A 23,284-nucleotide genomic window follows, 5' to 3' on the forward strand; every position below is an offset into this window, starting at 1 on the left:
TGTTTTCGTTTTTCGAAAAAGTCGAATTTATCATCTCTCGGCAATTTACCGCTCAATAATTGCTTTTTTAAATATTTTTTTTTACTTTAGTCTCAAGAAAATCATAATTCATAGTATATTTTCTTAAATCCCTTTGTCAGAATGCACGACACATATTAACATTTGCAAACAACTTTCATAGAGATAAAGATACTGTCAAGAAAAATTGTTTAACAATGATTGTGTTGGAAAGTCACTGAAGGAAATTCTTTTAAATGTTTTCCGTTCTCTGAAATGGGGGATTCCTTGTCTAATAAAAATCCTGGTATTATTCTGAAGCAATTTGACATCGCTACTCTTTTTATTATCGATTATTATTACTAGAAAAGAGAGGAGATGACTAGTTATTCTTGTCACTCAGATACCCACCATGAGGTTAATTAAACACATCAACACATCATAATAAATTTTAAAGGTCAAGCAAGTTATATATATATATATATATATATATATATATATATATATATATATATATATATATATATATATATACAGTATATATACATATACATATATATATATACATATACATATACATATATATATACATAAGACGTCTTCACGACTCCAGGGTCCTGTGAAGCCGTCTTCAGATCCTGAAGAACTCCTGGATAAACACCCACTGGATTATCACGGCTTCCTGAAGAAGTCTTAAAAATCCATCTGTCTTCGTCTCCTTCTGCTGCAGCCTCGCGAATCTCGAAGTGTGTGTTCAAACAAACGTTTCATGGAGAATTCCAGAATCTGTCTTCTGAATCATTCCACCCAGAATTCTTCCACCTCCTGAAGAAATCCTGGAGAAATGCCCGTTGGATTGTAACGCCTTCTTGAAGACTTCTTCACGACTCCAGAATTCTTTGAAGCCGTCTTCAGGTTCTGAAACATTCCTGGAATCATACCCCTCAAGAATGCAGGCTGTGGTACAGGCAGATGGAGGCCACACAAAATATTAAATACTCAGAGAGAAACTTAAATAAATACCTGTTCTGAATTACCTTTGTTTTTGTCCATATCAATTTTAGTTTATGCCGTAGGGGGGGGCCTCTAATTTCGAAACACCCTATATATACGTGTTTGTATACATATATATCTACTGTATACATGTGTGTATATATTTATATATGTGTATATCTTGCCAAAAATTGGAAAATCAGATGCACTGGGCAAGGAAAATAGCTAAACAAAAATACAGTGGGCCATCATAATACTTTAAATTTCAGGTAGTTTCCTCCCGTTTTCAAATTAAAATTATATTTTAAAAAAAGGTTGATACCTAACGGAACCTAAAACTGTAGTTAATAATATATATATATATATATATATATATATATATATATATATATATATATATATATATATATATATATATATATATATATATATATATATGTGTGTGTGTGTGTGTGTGTGTGTGTGTGTGTGTGTGTGTGTGTGCGCGCTATGAAGTCCAGATTTTTTCGAATTAGATAAAAATACTTTTGCAATACTCTATCTCATGCTGTGTACCTCTGTCATACAGTGTCAGATAACGGATCGTATCTGTAGGCATTAAATAATGATCATTCTAACAACATCTACGTGTGAGCATAAAACTGGGACTTGTCCTAATGGTCGAGGAGAAATTGAAAGCCTATAGTAACTGGTAGCTTGATAGATTTAGTATCCGTGTGTACCGCTAAGTAATCTTGAGTCGAAACGTCTAATTGGCAGATCTCTGCGATTATAGACTGGACGAATTTCTCTTTTTAGTACAGACCTCAACTTCGCGTAGCGTTTGACAGAAGCAAGTTTTACAAGTTTTATGAGAGCTTGTTTTTTGGGATCAAGTTTTTTTTAACCGTTTTGTCGTTTTCCATCATCAATTCTTTATGTTTCTCATGTCACACGCTTTTTTTTTAATGTACGAAGATTTATTCTCTCTCTCTCTTCATTCTTTTATTAGCATCTAAACTTATTCTTTAGCTTCTCTCTTCCTCATTTGGTTCTTTTTATGGATTTTTTTTTTTGCGTGGAGCCCTAAAACCAGGGCTGGTTGGAAGTCAGATTTTACCTGTTGCCGGGCAGGTTTTTTTTTATTTTTTTGCGAAGGATATGAAAAAATCCCATCGTTGTTCAGCGGTTGAGCGGTCTTTGTCTTCTTATTTTTTCTCTATACATTATGAGTGGAATAACGTCGTTGATCTTTTACGTCCTCGTCTCTTGGTTTACTATACTCAGCGTTATTGTTTCTATAAGACTGTGTTGGTTGGTATTGTTCTTGTTAATATTAAAGTTCATATTGTTATTACCAATCGACAGTGTCTTATTATTATTTATTATTATTATTATTATTATTATTATTATTATTATTATTATTATTATTATTATTATTATTAATCTCATCATCGCACGAGTCACTAAAATGGTGAAGAAATCCACGATGATGTCAGTGTAAATATATATTAAAAATATATAAACAAAACTAGAGCTTTCGAGACCCTGCTCGGTTCTCCTTTCCAGTCTCTTCAGAAGGAGAATCGAGCAGGTTCTCGAAAACTCGTTTTATATATATATATATATATATATATATATATATATATATATATATATATATATATATATATATATATATATAATATATATATATTAACAGTGACATTATTATGAATGGCTTCATCATTATTATTTTGATTACTCCCTTTTGTTTCTTTTGATATTTTATGGGTCTTGTTGGGCACAAAACTTTGGGGTCGGAGATTATTTTCCCCTAAACTCATTTTTCAAGATCACAGGTCAGTTTAAAAGTTCAAAAGATCAGGAAATTTTATCCTCGGCATCTGAGGGGTTATGGCTCTTAATGGCTCGCTGCTCTGCAGTATTAGACATTGTGTGGAAGGTACTTTTTAATTATTTTTTTACCTTGATCTATTGTTCAAGGTTATGTGCCAGTATAGAGGTCAACATTTTAGTGTTCTTATTCCCATGAATGACAGGTGCCGTGTAGTTGGCGAGTAGTTTTTCAAATTATTGTTAGCCTAACGTTTTTTCAAGGTCACCAGTCAGTTTGAAGATCAACATTTTATTTTTCTTTGATGCTCGTGAAACTTGGATGTGTATGATTACACTTTCAAAATACTATATTTACCTGGCTTCTTCTTTTCAACGTCACAGGCCGATTTATCTGCCAAAATTCCTTTTTTGAAATTCAGTTTTTTCTTAGGAATTTTTTTACCTCTTGAAACATGGTAGTTGGCTGGGGTTGATGATTACGTTCATAAAATATATTGTACATTTTCTTATTTTTCAGGGTTACTGGTAGCTTTGAATGTCACTAGTTTTTTCTCTCATGAAATTTGTTAGGTTTGTATCAGTGAAGAGGTGGATGTTTCCATAATTTTTACTGTGGCCTATTTTTCAGTGCCATAAGTCAATATAAACGTCATATTTCAGTTTACGCTGGTTTTGATGAGACTTGGTGGGTAGGTACGATGTGTTTTAGGATTCACAAATATTTTTTCCTTAATCAATCTTTCTTGGTAAATTATGCAATTAAAAGGTCAAAATTTAACAATTTTTTGTTTCCGAATGGTTTCTGGTCGTCGGAAAGTATTATTTTTTGTTTTTCACCTTGAACACTTTAATTGTCTCTGATTTTAGTGAAATTTCATAAGTTGGGGTTTTATGAGTTTCTAAATTTATTTTTTGCCTTCACCTATTTTCCAAGGTCACAGGTCAACTTGAAGGTCAATTTTATCTTTCTTTGACTTTGATGAAACTGGCTAGGTAGGTGCCTTGTGGTCTTGTCATTATATTTGTAGGATATTGTTTACCTTGACATAATTTTAGGGTTGTATGTTATCTTGAAGGCTTAAATTATATTTTCGTTACTCCATTCTTCTCAAATTTTATTTTCATTGCTCCTTTCTTCTCAGAATATATTGAAACTTGATAGGTGAATACATTTGGGATTGAGGGTTACTTTCCTCCAGATATTTAAATGTCATTAATTTTTTTTTTCTCTGAATTTTATGTTTACTAGTATGTAGCTACAATTGGGTTTGCTTATTGCTTCCAACAAGTAATTTAAGCTGGAAGTATTTTTCAAGGTCACAATGCGATTTTTATTATTCTGAATTTCATTAGTCATTATGTTGGTACTTTTGGGCTAAAGCTCCCCCCCTCCCCCTTATACTTTTGACCTTGAAATTAATTTCCGAGGCCATAGGGAAGTATAAAAGCCAAACATTTTGTTTTTTGCCTCTGATTTCAGAATCTTTAAAAGTTAATGGACTGGTCGTTAGAATGTTTGTCAGGATGTATGATAATTAGTTTCTGAGGGTGAAGCAGGTTATGCAAAGTAGATCTATCACCCCCTTCAGTTTGCTATAAATGCTTCGATCGTTACAGCCTCTAAAACCTTATTGTTCTTTGTCCCGCGTGTTACTGCTGTTATTACGACAAGCGAAATACTTGATTATATTATGAATGCAAAGAATTTTTGATGGATCATGTTGTCATGTACATTTTTGTTTAATTGCATTTTCTGTGTTTAATAGAATCCGTTCTTACAACAGAAACAGTTGAAATCTAGTTATCATTATTTTTAGTGTTGTTATGAATTCCTGTCTCTATTACATGATGTATAAAGATATGTTCCAGTCAGATTATGACAACTGTATATCAGGGATTTTGACAGTAGTTAGTTTATAAATTATTGTCGCATTTATTTTAATGTAGAGATGAAGATAATTATTGGAAGAAGGCAACTTAAAAGACGTTAGACAACTAGGCCGGGAGAGTCCAAATGTAGTGGACAGAAAGTAAAAGGTAGAGAGCAATGCAGTTGAGGCCGAAGGGACGCTGCAGAGGCTGTCTATATGTTAAAGTTTAGTATATCTGCAGTTTTTCGTTAACCAGACCATTCTGAGCTGATTAACAGATCGATTCTAGGGCTGGCCAATGAAGAATTAGAATTTATTTCGTGAGGAACCAATTCATTTCTCAACGGATAATTGGTTCGGATTCACCGAACCAGGTCCCGTTGCTAGCGTAAAATGGTTCTATCACGTAAAATAAAGTCTGATTCTTCATTGGCCAGTAGGAGACTGTTAATCAGCTCAATGGTCTGGTTAAACTAAGGTACCGACTCCCCAACAGTGGTGTACTGGATGTCTGTATGTATGCATGTAGGGACTTTGTTATCTGTACCTGTACACTGTGTGTGTGTGTGTGTACTGGGGTACGGCGGTGCCATTTGCGTGACAACTACTTATAGGTGTTCTGTGTATTACTTAATCTTGTATGAAAAAAGTGCCTAAAGGTGCAGTTGTGGATGTAAAAGACAGTTGTACTTGAATCTGTTATTGAAAGGCAGTTAGATAATTGTATATTGGACAGTTGTCCATAATAACTTGACAGTTGCCCATAATGTGACAACTGTATATGAACGGAATTATTCAATGTAAGCTGTTGAAACAGTTACGTTATGAATGGAAAAAAACATAAAACAAAATTTTAATCTTCTTCCCTTAAAAAAAACCGTTGCTATAAAAATGCGCCATTTACTATAAAATTTCCATAAAGATGCCAAGTGATTGATCCGGGTCAGGAAAATATGAATTCGAGATATTCATAACGATTTAAGATTCATTTTGGCGTTCAGTTTAAATTCGGGATGTTTATTAACGAAAATAAAAAGATGTGCCATTTAATAGAAGAATAGACATATGTATCTAGTCTAGCAGTCATTACAAATGAACGGCTCCCTATCCATAGCTGCAGCCTTTATCTTTATCTGTTTACTGAATATGATAAAGATCATTGACAATAATTGAAATACAATCTTACTTGATTTTAATTAACTATTATTATTATTATTATTATTATTATTATTATTATTATTATTATTATTATTATTATTATAATAACCTGAAGATTGTCAGGATATGCGTTTCATCTATCACAAAAAGGTATTATTACCTAAGACCGAAAAATAAAAACAATTCATGGTCTTTATAACGCAGTTATTAAGTACACACATGTGTTGAATATTATTGTAGGTTTGAATGGCGTACGATATTAAGAGGTCTAAAAAGTAAAATGACATGAATTATTAAGAAGTCATCATATCAAGGAATTTTGCCAGAGAAGAGGTGTCAACTTGTTAAGTACGTCATCATTACCATTGTTGTTTTATCATGATTAAATTATTCAATGGTTGCCCAGAAACCGTCTCAGGGCATGTCGTGAAAACATAAGAAATACAGACATCAGGGCCCTAAGGTCAAGTTTTCATTTATTTTTCCATGGTAGATAGATCAATAGCTTGTGTATATTCCTTAGAAGTCCTTTAAAATTTATGCAAAACCATTGTTTACAATACCTGGCAATTTAGTTTGGTGAAGCTTGTTCAACGTTTAATTGGGCTTTTGACTTGTTTCATGCAATTGTGCACAATAGAAATATGAAAATACGTCATGTTATTTGATCTTTAATTGGTGGGTTACAGGTCATAATTCTTGTATCTGGCTTTTTAATGTTGCAGACGTAGTTTCGAACATCATTATTTGAGAAAGACTTTGTTATTTGCTTTAAGATCCTACAATCGTATTATATTTTTTGCATTCATAGTTTCCTCACCCTTTCATCGAGTGCCTATTTTTCCACCTTACGCCCTTGGAAACTCGTACCATAGCGGATGTGGTTTTTCTTCCGTATTATGCTGGATAATATCCTCGATGATTGTGCAGTTTTTCCTCTCTATATCTCCGTGTACTTGTAATAAGCTTTTATTGAGTGTCGTGGGCTGGTTTAGTCAGTATTTCTTTTCATATTACATCTCTGTATCTTGAGTTTTTTCCTGTTTTGCTTTGATGGTGCAACTGTTTAAAAAAATTTTCATTTTATCATACGGTTTGGAGGATAAATTTTCTCTGACGACCTTGCATGTAACGAGAATTATTGCGTGAGGTATCCATCGCATATCCTCAAGGTTTACAAGCCCTGTATTTCAGCAAATGGATGAACACGAGACTCCCTCATGGTATTCTGTGCCATTTTAAACCTACCATCGGGTGGGTTTTCAGCATCTAGCGCAGGGAGGCTCTCCAGGAGGTTGTCTTTCCTACCGGTCTTCTTTATTCCATTCTGCATTTCATTATCAGTGGTGGTATCCTACTTGTGCTGCCATCGCAACCTTTGGACTTAGGAAATTTCGACAGAACACAGTTGTTTTTTGATGACATTAAAGTTAAATTTTTATTTATTGGTCCACATTTCGACAGAACACAGTTGTTTTATGTCATTAAGTTAAATTTTTATTTATTGGTCCACCCCCTCCCTCACACACACCTTTGGACTTAGGAAATTTCAAGAGAACACAGTTGTTTTTTGAAGTCATTAACGTTAAATTTTTATTTATTGGTCCACCCCCCCCCCACACACATGCATGCATAAGGGGCAGAGGTCAAGAACCAGTTCCAGTTACAATGGTCGTTTTAACTAGCAGTACTAACCTACTAGAGAAGTGAGAGCCCTGCCTACTCCATGCCAGCTTACTTTTGTTAATAACAAGTTTACCGTATTCTGAGAACAGGTGCCGGGTAAGGTGATTTTTTAGGTTTATTTTGGGGTCCTCTTTTTGCGTTTGTTTAACAAAAACAATTTGAATTTTCTTACAGTTTCTGTTTTTTCTGTCTGATACAATCGTCTATTCTTTAAGAACCGGGTTTATCCCTTAATCCTGGCTTAACTTCATTTGTGTCTTACGTTCATTAGGCATTAGGCTGACTGTTCCAATAGCCTTTCTGCTTTTAGATAAAATAAAAAACGTTGTAAAAACTTCCAGTGTTGCCAAAAAGCTTGTTTATTGTCCTTGAACGTAAAGTTATGCACAGAAATTTCTGCCTTTAGTGACGCTGGTTCTTTTTACTGTGTATGTTTAACCCAAAACTGGATATTGACTCATTTTAATGCAGCTGAGCCGTTTTAGCCCTGAGTATTATAGGACTAGTTTTAGTCCTATAACTATAGGACTAGTGTAGATGAACGAGAACATATTATGGAATGTATTACGTGCACAAATCCTCGTCGTTAATTTTTTTTTAGCTGATAGGTAAGATGGGTGAAAGGAGAATGAGGGCAGTTAGCTAGCTAACCATGGTAGGGAATAGTAATATGTTAATACTATGGCCTTAGTATTAACATATTACAAAAGTGATTATGCACTACTGTATGTTAACATAGTGACTTGTACAGATTATATATTTTAAATTTTATTTCTTAATAGTATTCTTCTATTTAGATAAATTTGCAGCTTTTCTTATTTTAACAATAATAACTGTTATAATAATGATTTTGCAATATGTTTATTAGTAAATTCTATAAATTGCATTTTTCCCAAGACATTTTTTAATAGTATAATGGTTTAGGTTCATCGGGGTGAAAATATGAAGATACTCCTCTCCACCATCTGTGTTGTTTGGGTAGTTTCTCTCTTCTGCTTCCGTTTCCTCCGTTAATTCTCAATTGAATTGAACTACTAAGGGATTCAGAGCCGATGAAACACGGTTTTTATCAAAGCATCGGATAAAGGTGAAAGTTGGCAAGTGTATATTTTATAATCCTACTTAATTTTTACAAGAATTATTTAATACCTAAGTTCAGTAGTTCTGGTACTTATCAGAGTAAAAGTGTGTTTCCTATGCCAGAGCCATCAAAATCACAGGTAAGGGTTTTGAACGCAATGGTGACGTTAACCTATGACGCCTTGAGGCTCCAGCCACAGTGAAGAGAAGTTTACATATAGGGAAAACGTCTCTGCTGTGGTTCTGCCCACTTGCCGATGACATATTCACTAACTGGTATTAGTACCCATCCTAGGCTTCAGCGATATCAATGATGGCGAGCAGGATTTGTCAATGTCCCCTTGATTGCATTATCATTCTTAATTTTATTATTTTATAATTGCATTTTGTGGAGGTTTCATGCCAACTCCACAGCAGTTGTTGGGACTAAGTTGTTAGCTTGGAATTCTTCCATATTCTTGATATTCGTATTGTTGCTACATTACAGATAATTCAGTGTATGTAATTCATCCACAATGAACCAGTCTATAGCTCATTTTTTAGATCTACACCTATTCAGGGCAGGAATACAAAAAGACAATCCGTTTTGTTTTACATCAGGTTTCGACACTAGAGCCTTCTTTTGCAGCAAGTCAGGGCTGGTGTAGAATTCAAATGAAAAACAATACCTTATTTCCCTCAATTGTTAGAGGTGTAAATGTCACGCCATTGTTTTATTTCAGATATTGTAAACCACTGCTATTTTTCTTTTTTTTTTAGTTATATCATACAGCACCTAAACAGCGCTCGTATACTCTCTGCAAATAAAAGGTAATGGTACGAGTCACGATTTAGAGGGCAAGCTATTATTTACCTATTTAATATCAATCAAATATAATACGATATATATTGATATTGTTATAAACAATGTTTTAATAAATATGTTTTAGATGTACAAATAAAATGTCTAACGCTTTACATAATTTATTTACAAAATGTCTTCATCGTCACTCTGGAGGAAGAGGGTTTCATCCCCGTCCTCATCGTCGCTAGCGACATCAGTGATGACTGGTTCTGTGCTCTCATGGATATTGTCCGACTTCCAGCACTCCTCCTCGAAATGATGGATTGTCTAACAGCTCCAGCCCACACTTCTGGGGTGGCCAAGTGAATGTTGCCCATAGAAATAATTACCTAGTCACGCTATGGTAAATCTTGCCACGGGTCTTCTCGCTTGTATACAAAGTTGCAAGCCGTAGCACAAATGCAGTCTTGCAACCACTGCGACCATTCCATATCCTGCTGGCCATTATCGAATTTGTTGGAGCCTAGACTGTAAGCATATCCATTCACCTGTTAGTGACTTACTGCCTACGTGGTGGATGGGCGGAACCTCATGACGACATATTATGTTTACGTCTCAAATGGTTTTAGGTTCCTTTTCTGTGATTATCTCGGTTCCGGCATTGGCAACTTCATTTTACTCCATAAATATCAAAACTATCGAACTTAGGTACTAAATAATACTTACAAAAATTAGGTAGGGTTATAAAATATACATTTGCCAACTTTCACCTTTATTCGATGCTTTGTAAAAAGATGTTGTCGAAAAACTGTTTCATCGGCTCTGAATCCCCTAGTAGTTTACTCACATTTTGGTTGCCAGTCTATGTATTCTCTGATTAATTGGTTCCACTTTGTATTTTTCGTGTATTTGTTCTATATTCAGATCATCATCGTCTTGATTGTTTCTCACTGCGGACCTTAGTATCTTATTTTGGAATTTTTGTAATGCCCTTATATTGGAAGTCGATGCTAAGCACGTTGGTATTGGTGGATATTCCATTATTGGTGGAGTGGGAGAAAGGGAGATGCTCATATTGAGGTCTGGAAGATATATGTTTATATATGTTTTTATTGCTCTTAAGATAAACTTACAATGAGATACTCTTTTAATTTTTGGAGATGATAATAGTTATTGCAAGAAACAGATATTTTGCATATGTAGAGGTGACTTGCCTGATAGATACTGTATCTTAGTTTATTTTAAAGACGTGTTACATGGGTGTCTTGAATTATGGCAAGTAAAATACACTTATACGTACCATTATTGGAAAAGATTCATAAAAAAAGTTAAGTATACCTTAGTTTAACCAGACCATTAAGCTGATTAACAGCTCTCCTAGGGCTGGCCCGAAGGATTAGACTTAATTTTACGTGGCTAAGAACCAATTGGTTACCTAGCAACGGGACCTACAGCTTATGGAATCCGAACCACATTATACCGAGAAATGAATTTCTATCACCAGAAATAAATTCCTCTAATTCTTCAGTGGCCGGCCGGAGACTCGAACTCGGAACTAGCAGAGTGCTAGCCGAGAACTCTACCGACTCCTCCAACGAGGAACTAAAAATGCCGATATGTTTGCTTCCCTGTGACCACCATTATGCTTCCCCTCTCTGAATCTATTTGTCTGTCAATTTGAAGCCTGTCATTTTTCTTGACTTAAGAGTGTTTTAAACACTCGGTAATCTGGCCAAGATCCTAAAGCTGGTGTCATTCTAAATACTGGGCGTGGTTGGGTAGGGCAGATCCGAAACCTTTTTCTCACTCCGGAGGTGTTTTTTGTGGATCGGGTTGCTGCCCCTCAAAATAAAGGAGCATTATGCAAGCTTTCCGCTTCTGCTGTTACGTAAAGATTGCAAGGTCTGCCGCAGGAGAGGAACGGCCAGAAGACAGACGTATACGCGCGTTATGCAGCTGGTGTATTTATAGGTAATGAAAAAAATATTTTTTTTTCTTTTATTAAATCCAAAGGAATATATACGTTGCTTAGAAAAGGTACTGAAGCTTTCTCTTAATATAAGTAAAATAAAACGATGGTGGAATTGAAGTGTAGAAAATATATGAGTCATTTTTAAGGGCAGCGACTACTAGACCTTCATTCCATCGTGTCCTGAGCTGAAACGTTGTCATTTCACTTCGTTTGATGCACCGGTGGATGATACCTAACATTGTTAATTGGAACTCTTGAAAATAATGAACAATGGGACCTTGAAAAGGGATGATAAAAAACAACGCTGGTACCTCGAAGGTCAATTTTTGTGGCCAGGGCGAGCGTCCGTTGGACAGTCTACACCCTAGAGTACAAAAAAAAAAAAACAAACAGGTTACATAATGAAAAAACCTAGTTATAAATAATTCAGTACCATTTTAAAGAATGTCACTAGGTGGAACATCGGATAACATTAGATAAAAAGTGATTGAATTCTTTTATTTGGATTGGTCTTCAATTTATGAGGAATTAAGACAAGAAATATTATTATTATTATTGTTGTTGTTGTTCAAAATGGGCACATATTTAAATAAAACAAAGGAAGTTCATTTGACTTGCTGGGCTAGGTGCCACAGAAGAGAGTACCCATAATTGGAAACAGAGAAATATGGCCGAATAATGTAGGTGATTGATGAAAAAGTTGGATAAATAAACGAGAACACACAAAAAAGTATTTCCATAAATTAGAAGCAAATGGTAAAACAGCAAACCTCAGCAGATGGCGCTTTTGTGTAACATTTATTTATATTAATAAATATGTTTGTTCCTATGTATCTTCAACCAAAAAACGTCAAATAAAACTTTGCTTCGAATACCAGTGAAGAGGCCCCAAAAAAAAAAAAATATCCTATTCATAAAACACCTCAGAAGCTTCAGAACCAAAAAAGCTTCCTCAGTGCACCTCACGGGCTGCACTGTAGGCATTACTAAAGGTTCTTTGCAGAGTCCCTTTGGCCCCTAGCTGCAACACCTTCATTCCTTTTACTGTACCTCCATTCATATTATCTTTTTTCCATCTTGCTATCCACCCTCTCTTAACAATTATTTCATAGTTCAACTGCGAGGTTTTCCTCCAGTTACACCTTTTTAACCTACTTACTCTCAATTTCCTTTCCAGCGTTGAATGACCTCATAGGTCCCAGTGCTTAGCCTTTGGCCTAAACTCTATATTCCATTCCATTCATCAGATGGCAGAGCACAGTTCTCGCCCTTAACCTAACAGATTCAGATTTCTTCAACTGCCCTTTCTTTTATGACTCCCGAATGATTTGCGTCAGTCATTCCTCTCTACCGATCAGTTAACCGGTTTAGAATGTTTACTGTCATGCCCTTCGTTTTATTCCTCAGATATCCAATAAATTGGAAATGTTTTGTAAGCCTGCTTTCCCCAAGTTTATCCATTTGCCCCAGCCACGTCAAATATCTCCGTTCTTTTTTATCCAAATCCTTTCAAGTTATTTGCTTTACAGATTTTTTTTATAGGTATTTTGTGCTCTTTTTTTTGCCATGAAGACTATGGTGAAGAGTACGTTCCAAATATTATTCAGCTTTCTCGTTAAAAGTGTTCCTCGTTACTTTGTATGTTATTCCTGCTGCTTTCCTTTTTTTTTCACTCAATTTACTCTGTTCTTCCTTCGTCTTACCTTCGTCTCCATCAGTTACTCAAGGTATCTACGATGTCAGCCAGCACCCACTTCCATCCGTCATTCATACCACCGTCTTGTTTCTGTTCTCGTAACTTTATTCTTGACCGTTTTAGTTAACTTTAATTTACTGAAACAAAAATTATTTCCCCCTTTTATCTAACTTCTCACGGTTTCATCGGCATTTACCTGGAAATTCCAGCCATTCAATCTTTCGTATGTGATATTTTTTTTTTTCTTATCTTACGTTCCATCACTTATCTTTCCAGGCCTTTTCTCCAAAGAGCCATCGTTACAACATTGATTGGAATGTGATGCAATAAATCATAACGCAGCTATGCTCTTTCACCCCACCCCGTCAGTCACATTCTTATAGATGTTTCGTTTTCATCAATAAACGTTTTGTAACCCCTCGTAAGAGATCAGCGTCAGTGATCCAGGTAATTTAACGCCAGATAATCCCTAATCTCGCAAAATATTGTAAGGGAATAACTTTGCGCTTGATACATTTCAACTTTATTCACATTGCATCGATTCAATCAGGGTCTTTCCCAGTTTCTCTAATCCACATACGGGTGCTCCGTTGCTCTCAGACCTTGATCACAAGAAAGCAGTTTCCTCCAAACAAAAGAAAAATGCGTGAAACCACTCGCCAGGTGCCATCCATGAACTTTCCAAGTATATGAGGAAGAATGATACCATTAAAAATTCTACAATATTTTCCAGTATTTATAAAAAAAAGGGCCAGAAAAAAAATTAGGAATATATACCCCATATTTGGAAACTTGAATTTCAAGTCAATGGCCCCTGCGGGCTTGTTCCGTATAATAGGGTTCATCGCGTGAATATAATAATAATAATAATAATAATTAGTATTTTTTGTAACATATAGATTGTCATTTAAAATTATCATCCTTTATTGTACTTGTTTACAGCTCATATAACTGTCCCAGTGTTCATAGAAGACCTGGAAGACATATTCCAATGCTGCAAATTACCTTCACTGGGAAATCTAAAATTGTTGGTTGCAGTTAGTCCTACATTATAGAGCTCTCCGTTTTCTTCAACTGGAGAAGAGAAAACGGAATTACAATCCGGAGCAAAACCATTACCAAAATGTCACTTTATCAGCTAGACATTGATTGCATGTTATCTCTCTCTCTCTCTCTCTCTCTCTCTCTCTCTCTCTCTCTCTGAATAAGATTGCTTTTGAAAAGCTCAATTTCAAAGGAGCCAGTAAAGACAAACTCAGTTTCCAAGGAGCCAATGAACAAATCGGCGTTGACCTAAATTAAACCAACCAGTACTTATAGAACTGTTAATGAGAAACCATACGACGGTTCTTGTAAATATTGCGATGTGTGTCTGACAAAGTAGATTTTGGTTTTAAAAATTTTCGGGGGGGCACATTTAATGGCGTTAAGGAGTGTATTTTGTATTACCTTGCAAGGGGAATCTAGTTTTTATCAAATGTTTCCCTATTTACAGTTAGCTGCTGAATTTGTCTCATCGCACCGAAATATAGACACTCCTGATGTTGGCAAAAGAAATGATTCATTAGTTGCCGCCAGGGAAAGTATATTGTGTCAGAAGTCGTTTAATAAACTCATTTAAATATGAACTGTAAAGAAAGAAGAGAAAGCATAATGAAAAAGCCAACGGTTTTATTATTTTAATCCTGATTATTGCTCTGTCCATAATGTAGCAGAGTTGTAATATTCATATATATATATATATATATATATATATATATATATATATATATATATATTATTATATATTTTAATATCTTCTTCTTCGTTTTAACGTGCTTTTATACCCATTTTTATATGGGGTAGGAAAGCGGTGTCTTCTTTGAAGGACTTTGATTTGGCGGTGGGGTAGGCTGTAACCTCGACCGGCTGCCCTGCCTGACAATATACCGAAGTACATGTATTAACGAAACCCCGGTCCCTTTCTCCCAGCAGCACGAGGAGAACTGGGCTGGTAGTCCGACAGTTCGACACGTTTGTGAGGTGTCTGTTATGTTTTTAGAAGATGTTGGAGTGGCTTTGTTTATGTATTATAACATCCATTTGCTTTCAGCAAACCTATCCGTTGATTACATACGTAATCCCGGATGTCTACACGGATAGCAAAGTTTCCACCTCTGACTGGTCGGCCGCGGGATTGAATACAGGCTTCTATGAAGTCTGTATACCAAACCAAGCCATCGAGGCTCTATATATATATAATATATATATATATATATATATATATATATATATATATATATATATATATATATATATATATATATATATATAAACCATCTCTCTTGACAGAGGATGGCCCCAGATAATGTTAACCTTGCGTTTTCAGCATTTCTCCCGGGGATGAGGTTGCTAGTCAGTGCTGTTTTCCACCCTGACTGCAACCCGCCACAGTCGAGTGACCACCAGTTCACTGTTTACCCCCTTGGGGTCAGCAGAGGCATAATGGATGTTGTAGGAAAGGGGCTCAGTCGTTGTGTCTCCTTCCGTCGTCTCTCGCTGCGTAAGACGAGGTTAGAACATGTATGTAATTTATTTCACAGTGGCTTGTTAGTTTCTTTTGAATTCCTAAGGGCTTCTGTTTATATTTCAGGTTCCTTCAAGATTTAAGTTTTAGATGTGTCATGAAGGATGCATAAAATCAAAGCCTCAAAATTTATTTTTTTCGTTTTATTCTTTTCTCATAGGCAATAAATACACAACAATATTATAGCTAACAACTAAGAAATATCCTACAAATGAAACAAAAATGGAAATTCAGAGCAAAGGGGGAGAGAAGTTGAAGTTTATATGTACAAATGTATTCTCTCTTGGCATCTTATCCTCCACAGTACATGCCAACTGATACAGTATATATATATATATATATATATATATATATATATATATATATATATATATATATATATATATATATATATTATCGAAGTGATTTGTAATCGCCACATGATTTAGAATGCCATCATTAACAAGAGGTACAGTCTTACAGCCGAATCTGAAAAAGTGGATGATTATTGAATGATTTTATTGAAGGTTTTTACTCAAGGCTTGACTCATTAGAGCTGCAAGGAAATTCACAAGCAGTTCATTTGAAAATCTGTGCTTAGTAGAGAAAATATCAAATCGAACGTGGAACTGAATCCATATTGAAGTAAGATTTCTGTCGAACTGCGTAAAAGACACCTGCGTGAGTAAGTAGAACTTTACAAAGATTTTCTGTTAGAACGATAAATGTTGCCGGTTGGATTTCACAAATGATAATCTATAAAAAAAATCTGCTTCCGTCTTTAGGAAGTTTTGGGTTTCTCGTTAGGTAATAGAAATTGAACGATTGGATACTAGTGGCATTAAACTGTGACATTTTCAAAATGAAGTAAGTTGTGGCAGATTACAGGACATAATGCACCGACTAGTCAAAGAACTTAAAGTACTGTTTTTGCTGTTCTGGAAATTCGGTGACTACGATCTTTTTAACTTTTTAAAGTACTGTGGAGTGTCCGCGTGAAGGTACGGGGGAAAAATTGTTTTCCATACAATTTTCAAAATGAAATCTAAGGGAAGCATCAGTTCACAGCATACTTGTAATGTACTGTATTTTTAGATGAAAAATCTAAGTTAATGTAAAATACTAAAAGAAGACAGCTATGTCAGGAAATTTGTAAGATTTTACGAAATTAAAACCTTGTTTTGCCCCTTCATTACACCCAGAAGAGGATTTCGGACGCGGGTTCCTTTTTGCGTCCGCGAAAACTCATTTACGGTCTTGAAAACCGTGAAGATAAAACGTCGAGTGCCCATCACTAATAAACGAGTCAGTAGAAAAATATATTGCCTATTATCACAAGCACTTCTAAACACAAGGCAACTTAATGCAATGTTTTCATGTCTTAATAGATCTCGCCATCTCATTCAGGGCTATGGATGAGAGATGCTATTTCGCACTGAATGAAGTAGAAACAAGTTTTTCAAGGTTTATTTGGTTTTCAGGTCATTACTGTGGGTGTTGGACTGAGAGAATAAGGATCAAATCTCTTTTTAAGTGTCCCCCAAAAGCCCGAAGTTTTGTAGAAGCCTTTCCCACTGCCCACCCTCGAGGAATAAATTGGAGGCGTGGAGGAGGATGAAGCATCACTCGGGATACTTAGAGGTTTCCGGCGACGAGCCCTTCCACGGTACATCACCACGACTAAAATCGCCAAAAAGATACACATGGCAACTCCTCCTAGAATGGAGGCTGCCAAGATGGCACTTTTGGTAGACACATTGAGAGAATCAGGGTCGTCGTCTTTAGAAGGAAAGTAATTCCCACTTGAATATCTTGGGGTGCGTTTTCTGAAAAAGGTATTCCTGCCACCTCGTTTTCATCCGGGATCCCAAATGAAATGCTGTCTCCATCAGAGCTTGTTGTTGAATTGTGTAATATATCTAACAGGGGTGAAATATCACTGGAATGCGGAACTGGAGGTGGCTGGTATGGCGGTCGCAATGTTGTTCTTTCGGTTGTTTGGAACCTGTTGGTTAGTATGTTACGGTTACGGCTAACAGTGCCTCCCCAACCTCTGTCCGCTGCTGAAGGGCGGTAAGGACGAGGGCGATGTCTCTCTGACCCTCCAGAGGGACGGTAAGGACGAAGAGAAACTGGGGTATCTGGAATTGTATAAGGAGTTTGAGTTGATGAGAAGGTTTCTGCATCATCATTTGATGTGTTAAGTATACCGTCTCCATTATTGCTGCTTTCGTTCTCCAGGGTTGCCTGATCTGTAGTTTTGTCAGTGCTGGTATCATTTCCAAATGTGAAGAGTGAGCCAAGATCATGTAGAATGTCAGCAGCACTCAGCCCCTTTTCTTTCATAATGCTAGCTATGTCTAATTTTATAGGAATTGGAGCTTTGTTGCTTTCGTCAGAGGATTCTGTAGATTCTTCAGTTTTGTTATCTACAGCCCCATGATTTTTCCTAGGTACAGAAGGGTTAAAGCCAAATATTTTAGGAGGAGGGGCAGATGTGGAAGGTTGCTGTGTAGTTGTTGTTGATTCTGTCGTAGTTGAAGTGGTTGTTGTGGCTTCCGATGTGCTTGCTGTTGTTGTTGGCCTCCAGGTTGGTCTAGATGTTAACCAGTAAGGTACTAGGCTTACTTTTTTGTCTGTTTCGCTATCCTCTTCTTTGGGTGGGAGATCCTCTTCTGTTTCACTTGTTACTTCTGAATCACTACTCAGCATCTGTAGAAGGGATTCCAGATTACCTTCAGCTCTTTTGAACTGTTGTTGGGTAAGGCTCTTTTCTTGAAGACGTGCTGTAAAATCTTTAAGTGCCATTCCATGCCCTTTCAGTGCAACCAAGAACTGGGGAAGAGACATGCCAATCCCTTGCAGAATCTCGGACAGACTGATAAGGGAAGATCCTTTATTGGTGCCTGTAAGACCAAAACATTAGTTAATATCATTCTGTCTGTATATTAAAAGCTGGCAAATCGTAACATAAAATCTTGAAACATTTCAACATATATTTAATGTTGAAAAAGTAACACATATCAACATATATTTAATGTCGAAAAAGAATTACCCTATGAACAACAAATGGTTGCAGTGTATATATATGTTTGCTAGGAATCTCATCCAGCACATGTAATGAATATTTTTCTTAAGATAAAGAGAATGAAAAGCTATTTTAGAGAGGCATGGCTGATGATTTAAACTTATCTGTTTTCACTTTAATGTGTATGCCCATTATTCGTCATTATTCACCATATGTTTGAATATGATGGGAAATTAAATGGGACTGACAGAACCAGAAAGTTACTGACATCAAATTTTTTCATTACAATAAATGAGGTTCATCAAATAAAGTAACTATTACTAACCTGGACTCTGATTACTGGATGCCAAAGGTGTGTTTTTACTACTAGCTGCATCCTCTGCTTCTTGCTGAGATATCTGTTCTCCTTCGACAGCATCAGTACTTAAAATGCTATCTTTACTTTCTTTTTCTTTCTGATTATCATCAGGATTGACTTGATCTCCTGATAAAGATTTTGGTGGAGAAGGTGTATCTGACACAGTAGATACCGGTATATTTTCAGTCGTTGTTACTGGTGGCAATGTTGATGTTGTTGTCTCTGCTGTGGCACCGGTTGTAGAAGTAGTTGTTATTTCTGTAGTGGTACTTGTTGAAGATGGCATTGTTGACTGTATAGTTAATGTTGATGACTCTAATGTAGAAGTATCAGATAAAGGTTGTATTTCAGCTGTTGATGTTGCCAATGAAGAATGGCTTGTCGGTGACGCAGTAGCCGAACTGGTGGTTTCTTCAGTTTGAGATAGATTTTGAACTGATTCAGTTGTTGGTGGAATTGTATGACCAGAAGCAGTTTGATGAGTTAGATTTTGAACTGATTCAGTTGTTGGTGGAATTGTATGACCAGAAGCTGGCAGAGGATGTGCTGTTGCAGTGTTTTTGGTAGTACCAGAATTTGTCGATTGGTTAAACTCATCGTTGTCATAATATAACTCCATGAACTCATCATATAGGTCATAGTAGTCACCGTTATAATCAGCAGGTACTGGTTCATGCTCAGTATCATTTGAGTGTTGAGCTTGTTCGTATGTCTGAGTACTTCTCGAGTTGCTTGTAGCTAGAAGTGATGGATCTATTTCTAAACCTTTTTCAGTGGTGTTTAGCCCTTCCTCTCCAGCGTTTGCCTCTGCTGAGGGTGATATTGCTTCCTCATCTACAAAGGTATCATTTTCTTGATCATGGATTGAAATTATGGGTCCAGATATTACATCAGGTTTTGGACGATCATCAAAAACACTAGCTACAACTGGGTAATCAAAATCAGGTTTTATTTCATCATGAAAAGTACCCTCTTCATAAACTGGGGACTCCTCTGTGACAGAGGGACTAGGTGCTTCAATATTTCCATCTTCAACAAGGGCTGCCAGGTTTCCTGGATGCAAGAATGGTCTTTCTGGTTGTGGATGGTACGTGGAAGGTCCAGTTGGATTCCCATGTAGTGGATCTGTAAATGTAGGGTGTCTTGCTGGAGGATCTTGGTGAAAGTGGTCAGGATCACTAAATGGGGGAAGCCTTGCATTTTCAGCATTGCTTAAGAACGTTCCTGGATTGTGAAAAGGCTGCAGCAAAGGACGATGAGTCGCACCTTCTCGAATTCCTCCATTTGGAGGTCTGGCAGGCCAGTTTCCAAAAGTTTGCCCAATGGGACGGGGACCAGATTCAGGGTAGGCTCCACCAAAGGGATCAAATCTTATTCGTGAGTGGTAGCCCTCTCCCCGTACTTCAGACTCGAAGGGATAAGGGCCAGGGAAAGAGTGAAGTCTCAGAGCCGGATTTTGATTCCTTTTTGACGTAGGTGTCCTGCAAATGGAACAAACTGAGTATATCTTTGCAGTATTAATATTTACAACAAAATTTAACAAGTATGATTGATTGCTCCCTCAGACATTAAAACATTAATACTCGTAGGTATGAAGTTTGAATTATAATCGGAAATTTTAAAATAACATCATAAGAATTTAAAAGTACTGGTTCATTGCCGGCTGATTTTAGAAAGTTATTTAAAACTAAAATAAAAAAAGCTCCTGATTTTTTATTTCCGTATAAACATTCTTGTACAGATTTTTCAGTCCAGATGTCAGGTTTGTCATCCTTTTCTGTAATGAAGGTATTCATTGTCATTTATAACAGTTATATTCAGTACAGTGCAAATGTAGTTTTTCATATTTTACCCGAAACTAAAAACATGCAGCCTCAAGTGCCACCATGCATATCAAGAATTTAGCTACCATGTGCCATTCACCCAAAACAAAGGGATACGAGGTTCTTGGTAGTGAATATCTTCATTGCATTGATCATGTTCAAGCTGTAGATTGTAAAGGTGGAAATTTTTTATATGAAAAGTGCATACATCGCAAATAAATTTGCTCATCCCCATTGCCCATGTGTTTGTAACTGTCCTCTGATGTGACTTGATGTGATATCTCGGAAAGTGTGTGTTGCCTGTACCTCCTACCAACTACAATACCTCCACCCTCATACCTGTCATCATCCATTTCCATTGTTGAATTCTCAGCATTGTTACCATCGGATTTGCCATGGGGTATTGTGAAGACCTTTGGCTTTCTTTCGTTCTCTACGTAATCTTTGTATTCTGTTACAAAGGTAACTATGCTGTTCTCGTGATTTACTCTTTCATCTTCATAAAGCGACTCATCAGTAGAACTGAAAGTTAAGGGGTCATCAGGGTGAGAGCTAGTTGTATTTTTGGAACTTAAAGACGCTGATGTTATCATGATTCCTGGTGTGGAGTTAAGGCTTTCCAAGGTGGAGTGTAATGGCATCTTCCATTGCAGCATATCGTTAGGGAGTAATTTTGGCTCATTTCCAGAGTATGTGTTACCAGTGCTGGAAGGATCTGCATTCAGAAATTCTGCAACATCTCCCTTGTCTCCCTTGTCACTGATGGTGGAAGACTGCGCTTTGGTTTCATTATTTGTATGACTTTCAATTTCAAGTCCTGGGATGAAGGGAAGCTGCCGTTTTGCTGGAAGACTGATCATTGGCTCTGTAAGAATAACAGAGCCTCCCTCTTGCATTTGGTTGGATTTCTTTGGAGGTGGGGAAGGAGGATATACAAGATTTGCAATGTTGGGGGATACTGTAGAGGAATTTAGGGCTAGTGGTGGTATGGGGATGACACTTTCTATGTTTGATGGGTCTAGGCCTATATGGTAGAGGTACTTTCTTCTAGGGCAGAAGATGAGGACTTTTGGGATGTATATCTCACAGTGGGAATAATAGTTCCATGCACAGGTAATGAAGAAAAGGGAGCAGTGGCAGGAAGATAGGTGATTGGCTGCTGTGTAACAGGAAGAGTAGAGAACTGCAGTGGAGAATGAGTTAGAGGGCTGTTGTCATTTGGAAAGGAATCAGGTTTAGGAAGGGAACCTCTGTTCTTGAAATTGTTGTCGTCACTTTCAGGTGGGACAGTCGAGAAGAAGGGAGATGAGTAAGACGACCTAGGAATGCGGATGCCAAATGTCTCTTCGTCGTTTGTTGGGAAGAAAATCCTGAAATGAAACGCCAAAATGTTGCCAAATGTGAAGCAGAATTAGATGACTGGAGGATTAAGTGAAATATTCATGCAAGCACAGTATGAAGACAGGGTTAAGATATTGAGCTGAAAGGTTAGCAATGTTAGATAGTTAATACTTACAAAAAGAACTTCATTCAGTAATCATTAGTTGTAAGTGCAAAGAGATGCTACTGTCTTTAGCTGTATGAAGCTGAATTAAAGATAACCAAGTCCGAGCCAGATATTAGTGTGAACTGTTTTGCAGCATCTTACACGTAAGTCTGATAAGTCATTATTTTAATGCATAGTCTAGACTAACTGACGAAGTTGATTTACATACAGTATTGTATATCTTACCCTTGAGAAAGGAGCATGCACTTGTAGTGGTTTTTCAGCGAAGGTTAAATTTTCTGCACTAAACATGAAATAATAAATATTGCCTGTCAGTCATAAAAAAATTATTTCACGCACGTAGACTTTAGGGGAAGTTATTTTGTCTTCATGTAATCAAAAGTTATGTTTTAGCCGAAAAGCTAACGGCAATTACAGTAGGAACAGAAATTCTCAATCACGGGCAGCCTGAATGAGGATAAATCATTATTTTCTCAACCATTCCTTGGAAGCTTCGCGGACATCGTTGCAACTACCGATATCATTTTCCAAAATGGTGTCTTTAGGCACATGATGCGATTTGAAGTTTTGTGGTTGTTATTATTTTGGGGGATTTTGGGGTGTCTGTCACGGTGGTCAGTGATTTCACTTTGTCAAGTCGAGAAAATATTTCTCAGTTTTTATTTCTGCTCTGAGGTAAAGAAACATGCAGAATTATGGATTTTCCACGAACATTGGCTGTTTTTATTGATAGAAGACTTTTTGTGGACTGTTGCATAATGTACCTTGCTTATAATATTTAATAGTGGTTAAAGGTGTCTATCTATCTGTTGTAGTGTCTACACACACACACATATATATATATATATGTAGTATGTATGTATGTATATACATATATATGTTTGTATGTATGTATGTATGTATACATATATATATATACTATATGTATACATATACATATATATATATATATATATATATATATTTAT

General features: G+C 36.3%; 1 protein-coding gene across 1 annotated transcript in view; it reads right to left on the bottom strand.

Moving 5' to 3' along the window:
• Window positions 1-16,023: 16,023 nt before the first annotated feature.
• The window catches only part of LOC136856670 (uncharacterized), a 12,407-nt gene continuing 5,146 nt past the window's right edge, over window positions 16,024-23,284 (bottom strand). Inside the window, 3 exon segments of the mRNA XM_067134729.1 lie at window positions 16,024-17,427; window positions 17,430-18,506; window positions 18,954-20,467. Coding sequence (XP_066990830.1) covers window positions 17,078-17,427; window positions 17,430-18,506; window positions 18,954-20,467 — 2,941 coding nt within the window. The 3' untranslated portion in view covers window positions 16,024-17,077.

The sequence above is a fragment of the Macrobrachium rosenbergii genome, chromosome 36 (assembly GCF_040412425.1).
Source record: "Macrobrachium rosenbergii isolate ZJJX-2024 chromosome 36, ASM4041242v1, whole genome shotgun sequence".
NCBI lineage: Eukaryota > Metazoa > Arthropoda > Malacostraca > Decapoda > Palaemonidae > Macrobrachium > Macrobrachium rosenbergii.